Consider the following 13019-nt stretch of genomic DNA (forward strand, 5'->3'; position numbering starts at 1 on the left):
CATTCACCCCACATTTCTCCATCACCTTTTCCTCGCCCCTGGCAACCACTGGTTTGTCTTCTCTGTCAACTTACCTGTTCTGGAAGTTTCATCACCTGGTTCTTCAACCACTATGTCACTGTGCTAAGGTACTTACTCTGTTTTAAAAAAAATACTTATTGTATAATTAACTGAAGATAAGGATTTTGATGGGTTGTATTGATTTTGGTATGTAATAATTGTTAGCCAAATTGAGAAATTCCTATTTTACCAAATGAATGCCACATTGATTAGAAATTCTGGAACCTTGCAGGGGCAACCGAGTGGCTCAGTTGGTTCAGTGTCTCAGGTCTTGATCTCTCAGGGTCACGCGTTGAGTCCTCACAAAGTTCTGGAGCCTGCAAAGTGATTATGAGCCTGTGAAAGTTTTCCCAGATTAATTATTAGAACTAACATTTTACTGTTTCCTTACCCTATTAGGATAGGGTAATCTAACTACAGTCATTCTCATTAAAATTTAACCATATTTTGCCAGTCCTTATTAAAACATTTCTGCTTATTTTCAGTATGAAGCTTCCTTTGGAGTATCAAATATATTTAGACTGAGAGATACTCGTGTGTAAATATGGGCATTTTTGCAAGATTTAACAAGATATTTTTATGGAGTTTTTTTAGTAAGCAACACAAAAGCATTGGTTGATTTTGAATCATATTAAGTAGTGAGAGTACACCAAATAGTATGTGCAAAATCTGTCTAAATTTTTTCCCCAAATCTCTCACCTATATAGCCAAACCTCTATTATTCATCTGCCTACTCAGCACTTTTATATCAAATTCAGAAACTTCAGCGTTTAAAAGTTACAGCTTTATTTTCTCCACCACTGGCGTTCTTTTACATTCTTTTCCTGGAATAGCACTGCTAATTTGTTGGGTAATTACTTCAACAAATAGGTATCGTATCGAACTACATGCGGTAGACACTGGGTCGTACATTGATGAACACAGCAGATATGGTCCCATTGTGCAGCCCAATGAAATAGACAGTAAATAAAAGATACGTAATTGTACTTTGCATTAAGTGCAATGAAGGGACCAAACTGGGGGCAGTGTTAAATAATGGGAGGGGTAGAGGAGCTCCTACTTAAGAGTGGTCTGGGAAAACTTCTCTAAAAGAGTGTCATTAAAACTGAGATACCACCATCTTCCCAGTTGTTCAGCTTTGGAGTTTTCCTCAGAACTTCCCTCTTACCCTTCTATCCAGTCCCTGTCAGTTCTGTCTTCTAAATTCTCAAATTTGATTCCTTGTCACTTGCTCATGGGCACTGCCCTAGCTCAGGCCTTCACCGTCTCCTGTGGTAATTACTAGAATGTATTCTGGTTGGTTCCCAGTCTCGCCACCCTTTCTTAGTTCATTCTTTACACTGCCTCATTTCTTTGCTACTTCATCTCACCCATTACTTTGAGGGAGTTTAAAGGCCCTCAAATATGGTAGGCTCTCTTTCACTTCTGTACCTTTATACTTTGTTGTTTTCATCTCCTGTCACCATCCAGCTAACCCCAGTTCCTTAGCTCGAGTCTCCAGGAAGCTGTCTCTTCACTCCCTCTCTTCCCTAGGTTCAGTTAGATACACCTTTCTCATAACACTTAACCATGTTGTATGCTAATTATTTTTGTATTTTGTACATTTCGGATGTGGCAAATTTTATTTATTTTATGTTCAAATTAGAGTGCTTAATACTTAGAACATTAGAACTTGGGTCTTGATCCCTGTGAGAATTTCATGAGTGTTCTGGAGCCTTGAACAATTTATATATTATCCACGCACAATTTTTGTACCAGTTTCAGTCCATCCATTGATTCAGGTAAGAATCCCTGATTTAGAATGTCTCTCTCATCCTTAAGATTACGAGTTCTCTCACTACTGCTGTCCCTTCCATTTTTCTTCTGTATTCCCCTTATGCCTCAGCTCTTCTGTCCTGTTCAGTTCCAGGTTTGGCATTTTTTATAGGCTTGATTCCCACCCCTCTGCTCTTCTAATTCCTGTGCTCCCTAACTCACATAAGCAGTGCCGTTCTCTAAGGTTAATGTTGTACTTAGTTCCTGTACCTTTGAAAGTTTTTTTTTTCCTTCCTGCTTCTGATAGTAAATTGGGAATGTTTTCACTTAGTATCTTGTGCATTTTTAACTGTGTGATTGATGTGTTTGTTAAGAGGCAACAGAGAGCTCTTAGAAGTATCAGACTTGAATATCTAAGGAGATCTAACCTATGCTTTATGAAATAATTACAGTAAAACATCATTTGACTATTTCCCAGGTTCCCAGTATACCACAAATGAATTAACATTAATACTTTATCAGGTTTGTCTATAGGTGAGAGTTTTTATTAGGCTCAGCAAAACTTTCAAACATTATTTTTTAAACATTATTGAGAAAATACTCCAAATTATGTTTATCTCCCATAAAAGAAGGATTTGTCTTTTTCTAATGGAAGTACATTGAAAAAATAGCCGAGGTGTGGATTAAATAGAAATAAATTCTGAAATGGGAATATTTTTCCTGTGCGTTGTGTGTATGTGTGTTTGTGTGTTTCAGTTGAAGTAAAATTGCTCTGTCACGTACATACAGTGCTTACTAATATTGATGATTGCTGTAGACACCGACTCATTTTGATTAAATTAAAATCCTTTCTTCTACCTGGAGGAATTTTAAGACGACAGTTAACTTCAGCAAAGTGGCTCTTGCCTTCATGGGGTTTGATGATAAAGCTGTGTCACTGTTTTTGACATCAGCTAACTAGTATATCTGGTTTGTCCAGAGCCCAGTTTACCATCCGGTAATATATTTAACGAAGCACATATTGAATTTTTTAATGCCACCTTAAGGTCAGTTCTATGCATAATAACATTTAAGTAATTTATTATTGCAGTTATTGCATTTGTTCTGTCTAGTTATTTTTATATTTGACAAAGGAGGTTAGTATCTTAAATAATTTTCAGACTTTTTGTGTATTTATCTTTATAGCATTATATTACTTTCTTTGAACAGGAAGTCATAAATCATCTTTCCAGTGTTGACTAGTGATATTCATATGGAAATCTGATTTGATAGCAAAGTACCTTAGGGCTGCCATGACTTGAGAAGAGGAAAGGTTTAATTGTAAAATTACTGAAAATAACTATACAGAAATATTAGGAAATTGTATTCCTAATATACGTTAGAACTAAGCATATTACATACTGACTAATCTTTTTTTAAGCTAATTTTTAGAGTACCAGATCATTTTGATTCAATCATATGTAAGAATTTGGGCCTCATTGTCTATATAAATGATGTATGAATGGTATTACTCTGTTCCATAGGGTCAAGAAAAATATGGATTATTAAATGTAACAAAAATTACTGAAAATGGGAAAAAGGTTCGGTAAGTACAGAAACCATTAATGTTCTGACATGTTTTATTTGATTGAAATAAATAAAAGCTATGAGTATAGTTACATTCTAGTAGAAATGATTAAAAGGTTCATAAGAATTTCAAATAATAATGTATTTTCTAATATGTATGTAGGATTGTCATAAAATGTATAAAAATCTTTGTCTTGACATTTTTTAAGGTAATATTAAATTCAGGGGTGATAAAGCAGAGGATTCTGAGCAAGCATTAGCTTTATTTGAAAAAAAAATTTTCACGGCCGTCTGGGTGGCTCAGTTGGTTGGGCATCTGCCTTCGGCTCAGGTCATGATCCCAGTGTCCTGGGATCGAGTTCCACATCAGGCTCCGTGCTTGGTGGGGAGTCTGCTCCTTCTCCCTCTGCCCCTCCCCCTGCTTGTGCTTGCTCGCTCTCTGTCTCTCAAATAAATAAAATCTTTAAATAAATAAAATTTTTCAGTGAGTAATAAATGCACATGGTAAAACAATAAAATACACAAAATATTTAGCCAAAAGTCAGTCACCAGCCATGCTTTCCATTCCCCAGAGGCAGCTAGTTAAGTGAATGAGATGTAGTGTTCTCCTCCAGAGATAGAAGATATATATATTTCTATATGTGTAGATTAATTTTTTAAAATACATATATATTTCAAAGATTTTATTTATTTATTTGAGAGAGAGAGAGAGAGGGTGAGTGCGTACATTGGAGGGAAGGGCAGGCGGGGAGGGAGAAAGAATCTTGAGCAGATTCTGAGCGGAGTGCCAATGCCGACGCAGGGCTGGCTCTCAAAACCCTGAGATCATGACCTGAGCTGAAACCAAGAGTCCAACGCTCAAATGACTGAGCCACCCGGGCGCCCCTGCATAGATTAATTCTTTAAACACAGTCTTTGAACAGTTTATTTTGGAGCTGATGCTATTTCATTGCATGCGAATCTGCCACATTGTTTTTAACTGCTTCGTGGTTGTATGTTGTGTGGCTCTGTCCTAGTTTATTTAGCCATTATTTACTTGCAGGTAGGTAAGTATGCCTGTCTATTGCTAGGCATTTAGAATGTTTACATGGTTTTGCTGCTTTAAACAGTATTACACGTACATCACATCTTACATAGTTCATTTCGCAAGTATGTAAATATCCCTCTTGAACAGATTTTACAAAAGTGGAATTGCTAAGCTATAGGCAGTAGTCATTTTGATAGTGTTCCAAATTATGCTCCTAGGGCATTGAATCGGTTCATACTTCCAAAAGCAGTGGATTTGTCCACACCTTTCCAGTTCAATATGTTATCCACTTTTTTGATTTTTGCTAATAGAGATTAGAGAGAGAATGATATTTTTAATTTGTATTACTTTTTAGTGTGGTAGAGTATCCTAAGCCATTTGTATGTCTTTTTTTTGTTGTTGAATTGTCAGTTCATTCCCTTTGTCTGTTTGTCTGTTGGGTTGTTGGCTGTTTTGGTTAATGTGTGGTACCTCCTAGTGAATGAAGGAAATTAACTCTTTGTAAGCAAGTTGCATTTTAGCCTGCCAACAAGTGAATTCCCTTATAAGGTGAATATTGGTTGTCTCTGGAATGTGGATTGAAGGAGAAGAAATGGGGACCTTTCTCTTTATACATTTTTGAATTTAGAGTTTTGATATGTATATCTTGATTTTATAACTTAGACAATTAAAAAAAAACCCTCGTCTTAGTAACCTCGTGATCAATGAGTGTGTGATTTATTGTACCTAGTATCTCTCACTTTTACCTAGTGTAGCCGTATTAGGGGAAGGGGGATAACCAAGAAATATAAAAATAAATAAAAATATATTTATAAATATAAATATGTATGAACATATATAAAGAACTGCTAAAATGTTATGATTTTATAGTCAACAGAGATCAGCCTGTTGTGTAAAGAAGAGTTTAAAATTTATCTGTAGTTAAGTTTTTAAGATTTGCTTTAACTGTCTTTGTCACATTTTAGTACTTGGAAGCTTTTCTTTTAAGTGCTCTGAAATACCTTTACAAATACTGCAATTATTTGTTCCTTAAATTGTTCCTTGGGTGAAATCATTTGTGAATGGGGTCTTTATTTTTCCTCTTTCTCCCTTTTGGGCATATGTAATGCACATAGTTCTTTGGCCACTTCCTCTGTTTTCACTGTTGTTGTTTTTCCTGTGGTAATTAGTCTTTTAGATTTTCTACTTCTTTTGGAAAACTTTCAATGATTTATGTTTTCCTAAGAATATCATCCATTTCTTCTTCTTCAAATTTATGTAGAGTTGAGCAAAATAGTTTCATTTCCTGTATATTAGTGGTGCTCAAACATTTTGATCTGAGGACCCCTTTAAACTCTTAAAAATTATTGATAACTGGAAAAAACTTTTGTGTATGTAGTTTATAGCTATAGATTTGAGAAATTAAAACTGAGACATTTTAAGGTTTTTAAATGCTTAAAACTAATAACCCATTATATTTAACATGAGTAACATTTTTATGAAGAAGAATCCCTGTATTTCCGATGCAAAAATTTTCCATGAGAAGTGTGGCATTGTTTCACATTTTTGTAAATCTTTACTATTTGACTTAATGGGAGACAGCTGGATCCTCATCTCTGCTGGCAGTCAGTCTGTTGTGACATTATTTTGGCTGAAGTATATGAAGTATATCCCTTTCATATAAGTTGGAAAAGGGAGGAGTGTTTTAATATTCTTAGATAATTGCATGTATTTTTCTGCTACACCAAAACTCCACAAGTTAAGACTGTGAGAAACTATTAGTGGACTTTTCATACTTAGGTACATCAAAATCCATGGGTCTGGGGGCACCTGGGTGGCTCAGTTAAACATCTACTTTTGGTTTCCAGAGTCCCAGGATTGAGCCCCCACATGGGGCTCCCTGCTCAGCTGGGAGTTTGCTTCTCCCTCTGCCCCTCACCCTGCTCTTGTGCTCTTTCTCTCTCTCTCTCAAATAAATAAAATAGTAAAAAAAAAAAAAAAAAATCCATTGGTCTGTGTTGCATTTTGAAGGAATCTTTACCTGCATGTAACTTTGTAACATTTTGTAGATCATTTGGAAAATACTGGTTCAGTAAGTTTGCTGATTTTTCAAATGTTGACATATTTTATAATATCAAAGAATCACAAATCAGTAACATCATTAGAAAAGTCATTAGGTATTGGAAAATTGTCAACCTCACGGTGGCAGATATGCCAAGTTTTCCAAAATTCTATTTTTCCTTTGAAAGCTTCAATTTTTTTGTCAACAAATACTATGATTTAAATGACAGACTCACTTCATTTATTTTTGAGATAATGTCTACCTGTCAGATACTGAAGTCTAAATGACTATAGTGTGACCATCAGCCATTTTAATTTTTTTTCCAGGAAAAAAATGTGACTAATTCTGGTTGCAGCTCAGATACACAGGTGCTTCAGTCTTTGAGGCAACTGTTGTTAGTTCAGTATTCAAATATCCAATATTCTTAGATGTATTTACTAGTTCTGTTGTTTTTCTAATTTTGAAAATTAAATTCAAAATTTATTTAAAGTGGAAATATACCTGATTTTAGCATTTTTCAGAGGAGGGAGTTACTAGATGTTCTCTATAGAAATAGAAGATTGAGTATAAAATAAACTTACAAAAAAATAAATCCCTTCAAAATATCTTGAGATCCACACAAAACAAAATAATAAAATAAAATGAAGATGTAACAAAATGATAACACAAGGGCCAAACAGATTAATTAATAAATGTAAATGGACTGTATTATTCTCTTGAAAGAAAAAGATGTTCAGATTGAAGCACAAAACCCCACCTAAATATTATATATAAAAAAGACATCAGAAAAATGATTCAGAAAAGTTAAAAAAAAAAAGGAATGTCAAAAGTATAAAAAGTAAAGCAAGAATAAGAATCTTAATAGCAGACATGTTCGGTTCCAGGGGAAGAGCATTAAGCACCACAAAGACGGGGACTTACAATGATAAAAACCATGGGTAAATCTGCAGTAAAGATCTAATCATTAAGAATAGCCAGGGGGCGCCTGGGTGGCCCAGTCGTTAAGTGTCTGCCTTCGGCTCAGGGCGTGATCCCAGCGTTACGGGATCGAGTCCCACATCGGCTCCTCCGCTGGGAGCCTGCTTCTTCCTCTCCCACTCCCCTGCTGTGTTCCCCTCTCTCGCTGGCTGTCTCTCTGTCACATAAATAAATAAAATCTTAAAAAAAAAAAAAAAAGAATAGCCATTCACCAGATAAGTAGCATTAACAACCATAAGCAAAAACAGGAAATAAAAGGAAAAATAGAAACTCAATAGTAGTAAACTTTATTTCATTTTTAATCCATGAAGTTCAAGAATACATAGAAAATAACAAAGTAGGTCTAATTGATAGTTATTAAATTCTGCATTCTGAAAATGGAGAACTCCTTTTGAGTGCCCATAGAGTTTTCACAAAACTGTCAGTATGTTTGGCAGTAAGTTAAATTTCTGTAGTAGACGTATTTGACATTCATTTTTAGCTTGCCAACAATTGAATTCCCTTATAAGGTAAATACTGATTGTCTCTGGAATGCGGATTGAAGGAAAAGAAATGGGGACCTTTCTCTTTGTATGTTTTTATATTTAGAGTTTTGATATATATATGTGTTGATTTTATAACTTAGACAATAAAAAAAATCCCTCATCTTAGTAACCTCGTGATCAGTGAGTATGATCAGTAAGTATTTCCCACTTACCTAGTGTAGCCTTGTTAGGGGAAGGGGGATAACCAAGAAATATAAAAATAAATAAAAATAAAGATGAGTGTATATATTTATAAGCATAAATATATAAACATATATAAATATAAAAAATAAAATAAAAAATATAGAAGAAACCTCATCATAGTAACCTCTGATCAGTGAGTATGTAATTTATTATACCTACTCTTTACTAATGTGCCTAGTATCTCCCACTTACCTAGTGTAGCCTTCTTAGGGGAAGGAAGATAATCAAGAAATATAAAACAATCTATATCTATAAAGAATTAGGCGAGGTGGACACGTTTGCCTGATTTTTAATCATGAATAATTCTTGCCAAACACAGAGTTCAATTCATGTTCCTTCAAAGTAATTTGGTATCCTTGATCACAAGTGTGCTGGATTACCATGTGAACATAATTAGGTATATAGTTACTCTGATAACTTATCTCTGTTAAGTTATCATTTGTTTGGAGGGCCTTTATGGTCAGTTTGGAACCATAAAATGAATGCAATTCCATTAGCATTATATCCTCAATAAAAACAATTAGAATGTCAATAATGAATGTAAATTGTGGACAACATTGATAACTAGGTTGTAATATTTTAAATATGGTTGGAAAAACTGAATAGCAAAACTTCAGTTGGTTCTTTTTGTAATTATAGAAAGAACTGGTTGTCTTCTTGGGCTGTGTTGCAAGGTTCATCTTTACTCTTTACCAAAACTCAAGGAAGCAGCACAAGTTGGGTAAGTACTTCCTCTCTTTGAAGGCTTTACACATTTAAATTATGTGGATAGAGTTGTACCTGAGTTTCACGAAGAGTTTTTAGAGTCCTTCTGGCTACAGCTGGTGTGCAAATAGAAGTAAATGAAGTTTTTTTAGAAGATGCATTTTGACTTGTAACAAAAGAGGAGGGCTAATTAGAAGTCTGATTCGTTGTATTATTAAAATCAACAAAGTCTATTTTATCCATTGAACTAGAAGGTGGGCTTACTAATACTTGGACATTATAGAACAAGATAGATCTCTTGATTCAGCTCCAGGATTTTACAGGTTTCCCCTGCTGTGCAAAAGCAAGGCGTTCCTATGAAACCTTTGTAAAGCAAAGAAGCGGTTATCATTAATCTACATGGAAAAATTTTTGAGCATTCCCAGACCCACCCTCCCCACCAAACACAAAACAAAACACCTCTTTTAGGCTGTTATGATACCTTAGGACATATCTTGCTAATGGATACACAAGTGCTCACACAGTCAGAATTATGGTGGATTGATACGGATGTGCTGAGTGTGGTTTCCTTAGAAGGAGCTTGGTGGGCCACTTCCGCTGCTCAGGGTGTGTGCTGCCTCCATAACTGCTTACAGTGCAACAAATGCTGAACACTATTTTCACTTTTCACCTTTTTTAATGAAATTGAAAATACTCATCAGATTTGTTTTGGTTAGCAAAAACGGGTACTAATGTCGGTCTTTTGTAAAAGCAAAGTGGTGTAATGTGAACTTTTGAAAAGCAGGGGATACCTGTAAAGCTTTCCTGTGCTTGTGACTTGGCTAATTCAGCTATTTAGTAAGAAAGTAAGTAAAGATACATGTCAAGCCCCACCTTGAATTGCGATCTGATCTTTGGATACTGGTCAGTGATTCAGGTATCTGTATCCGTATATAATGTCAGCCAGTTTTTAGAAGAGTAAGTAAATGTCCCATTACTCGTGGGATTTTGAAGTTTTTTGTATATCTGTTTACTGTTGTTACTCCTTGGTTAATTTGTAATACAGATACTAAAAATTATAATTTGTGACATATAACAGCTAACACTTTTTGAATGCTTAATATATATCCGGTACTGTTCTAAGGGCAGAAGATTAGATCTGTATTATTCTCTTAAGTCTAATATAGCTACTGTTTATCATCCTCTCTTCCCCTTTTGTAGTTGAGAAAATGAGGTATAAAACAGTTAAGGAGCTTGCCGAAGGTTGCAGAACTAGCTACTAAGGGGCAGATGTAGGTGGCATTTTGTCGCCAGAGTCCATGCTCTGGGTATTTCCAAAAATTTATGATAATTGAGTTTGAAAGGCCAATGCTTAAATAAAATTTTAAATGAAATCAATCTAATGTCTTTAGTTTGCTTTATATTGTACCTTAACCAATATTTTCTTATATTTACTGAGTTGCTTTGAAATTAACAGGACCTATGGACCTTATGTTTGATGAAAAAGAAAATCCATTTATAAAATTCAAGCAAATTCTACTCATCTGCATTTATAATGTAGCCATTTAACATTCTTCTCAACCAGGAATGCCACAGAGCATGTTAGTCCACAAATACCTTGATATGGCAACCCAAAAATCTTCTCGTTTGGGCACTAAAATGAACATTCTAGAATGTTCCTTCTGTTTTACTTCACCCTTGGTTTGTTTCGTTGTTTAGCCAGTATAGTGGAACTGACCTGTAATATGCTTTCCATATTTAAAGATTGAAGTTTTGGTTTCACTTATCTTAAAGTAAATTGATAATTATGTGTTTTTCATTTTCTTCCCCTGAGGTAAAGCATATGGTACTTTCGTTCGTGTTAATGCATTTCTACAGAGTTATGCAATTATTTCTTCTTCCTACTTGTGGCTCAACTTTTATTTGAAATTGAGTGCAGGAAATGAATGAAAGAAGAGAAATGGAGAAACAGGGATTGATAAGTAATAAAAAAAAAAGTACCTGAAGAAAGCTGGATAATGGGCATTTATTTTATAGTTTCTGATACTTAAAGCTGAGGTTGTGTGGTATGTAGAGATAAAGTAGAGCATTATGGTAAGAGAGGCATCATTTAGATAGGCAGATTTGTATGTTTTAAAAAGAAAATGGAAACTTCTTTTTAAATGTAAAGATGTTAAGTGAATACCTCAGCACATGATTGTTAGTACAGACTGATTGCATTTTATTTAAGGTTTTCACTCTTGAAGGTTTTACATAATACAGAACTCATAATTAAATCTAATCCTGACAAAGGGTGTGAGGTATTTCTTTCATCAGCTAGTTGTGTCACTGTGTTGCCATGTGGCAATAGCGGAAGCAGAGTTTAAAATTCACTTGAGCTAGCCAGTTTGGAAATTGTAGAATTCTTAATGAATTTTTATTTTTGGGGATTTGCTATTTGAATTTTTGCCTTTAAATGAAATTTTATTAATATATTGTGAGACTCATACAATACATTATCATTTCAGATTAGTATAATAAAATACAGCCATACTGTATTTATAGTCCCAATAAAAACTAAACAGTTGTGGGAGGTGATAAAATGCTTGGTTATGAAGTCAATTCTTAATTTTTGTTTTATGGCATATTTAAAGATCAGACTGTCTTGCTCTTTCTTTCCATATGTAACACTTACTAAGGGAATGAAAACTAATTTAAATGGTCTAAGTAAAAGCAAGTAAGATTATTCAAATGAAAATTGTGTGAAAGTGTATAATGTATTTTGGCATTATACAACATTCATAAGTATAAAAAATTGGTGAAATAATGAGAGGCTTCTTAATTAACTCTGTAATTAGGGTTGTTAAAAAGGATTTAAAAAAAATCATAGTTCTGTTTCTCTGCTCAGTCACCAAGTAGGTTTATTGTAGGTAAAATATATCCTGTTTGTATAGGGAAATAACACCCGAGGATGGGATTCGAAAGCTGGTATGCAAGCTGAAGAGACAAAAATCACCTATAGTGAAATTGTCTTTGAGAGTCTCTTAGGAAGGTGTTGTTAGAAGTTGATCTGTAGCAGAGCCGTTTTTTGCCTTTGATGTTGGAAGAGATTGCTTTTCCTCCAGTTGAGTTTGGTTTATGTTAAGGGGCTGTGTTGCAGAGGTTTGGTTCTTTAAAAATTAGTTTTCACACATAGTGCAAAAACCTATACCTAGGTCCACTTGAAGAAAGAGCAGGTTCAAACCTTCTGCTCGCTCCAGAGCATGTATTCGTTGATTGAGGGCTGAGCAAATGATCCACACTATTTGAAGTTGGTTTTTTGTTTTTGTTTTTAAATAATTCACGCTTTGTATTTAGTTTTGGTCCCATGGATAGTTAATATTGAGTAAACAAAACATATATATGCAGCATGCGACTCCACTCTATAAGATAAATTTTACATAGATGCTCTATCACCCAGTGAGCCGTTCTTTCTTCTTTAGGCTAGATACATTCCAGTTGTTTTCTGTGTAATATTAGTTATCTCCTGGATTGTGATATCGATAGCATAAATTGTACTTGCTTTTTTTCTTACTTCATTTCACCTACTTTGTTCAACAGACATAAAAGCCTGTTTTGTTTTAGGCATTGTGTTAAAAGTTTGGAGATTTAGAAATAAGTAACATGGTCTCTGTCTTCATGGCTTACACTGTAATGGGGAAGACCGACAAGTGCACGTTGACAATATGACATGACATGTATTGTATTCCCTTTCAAATATCATTCATCATATTCCTTGAGTATTACAAAAATCACCCCATGAATACCACTAATTATTCAAATTTACTTATACGTGCTTTTAAATTTCTAAAATTTGTCTCCTTTTTGGGTCAGATAATTCTTCCGGGGCCTCTCCTATAAATGGTATGGTATTTAGCAGGAGACAGAATCGTCCCCACCTTCAGTTATGACAGCCACAAATGTCTCCAGACGTTGTCACATATCCCCTAGAGGACAAAATTTCCTGTGGTTCAGAACCACTGTCCTAGAGGAAGGGGAAGGCAAACTGGATGGTAGGGCCACTCCCAAGAGAGGCCTTAGAAAGAGATACCAGAGGACATTGTCCGGCAGGTCACAAGGAGGAAGCTCAGGGATTTCTGGGTAAGGGGCTGAACAAGGTGGCAGTGGGCCAGATGTGACTGTCCCTATTACCCCTCAAGTC

At 34.9% G+C, this 13019-nt stretch overlaps 1 protein-coding gene across 6 annotated transcripts in view; it reads left to right on the plus strand.

The window, feature by feature from the left end:
• Positions 1–13019, plus strand: part of ARHGAP12 (Rho GTPase activating protein 12) — a 112586-nt gene that overhangs the window by 82071 nt on the left and 17496 nt on the right. For all 6 annotated transcript variants that reach the window (XM_087857567.1, XM_045786419.2, XM_045786421.2 and 3 more), the window contains 2 exons: positions 3339–3400; positions 8795–8876. In XM_087857567.1, coding sequence (XP_087713693.1) covers positions 3339–3400; positions 8795–8876 — 144 coding nt within the window. The remainder of the gene's footprint in view (positions 1–3338; positions 3401–8794; positions 8877–13019) is intronic.

This window comes from Ursus americanus, chromosome 31 (assembly GCF_024610735.1).
Source record: "Ursus americanus isolate L20-20 chromosome 31, mUrsAme1.1.p, whole genome shotgun sequence".
In the NCBI taxonomy this organism is placed as follows: domain Eukaryota; kingdom Metazoa; phylum Chordata; class Mammalia; order Carnivora; family Ursidae; genus Ursus; species Ursus americanus.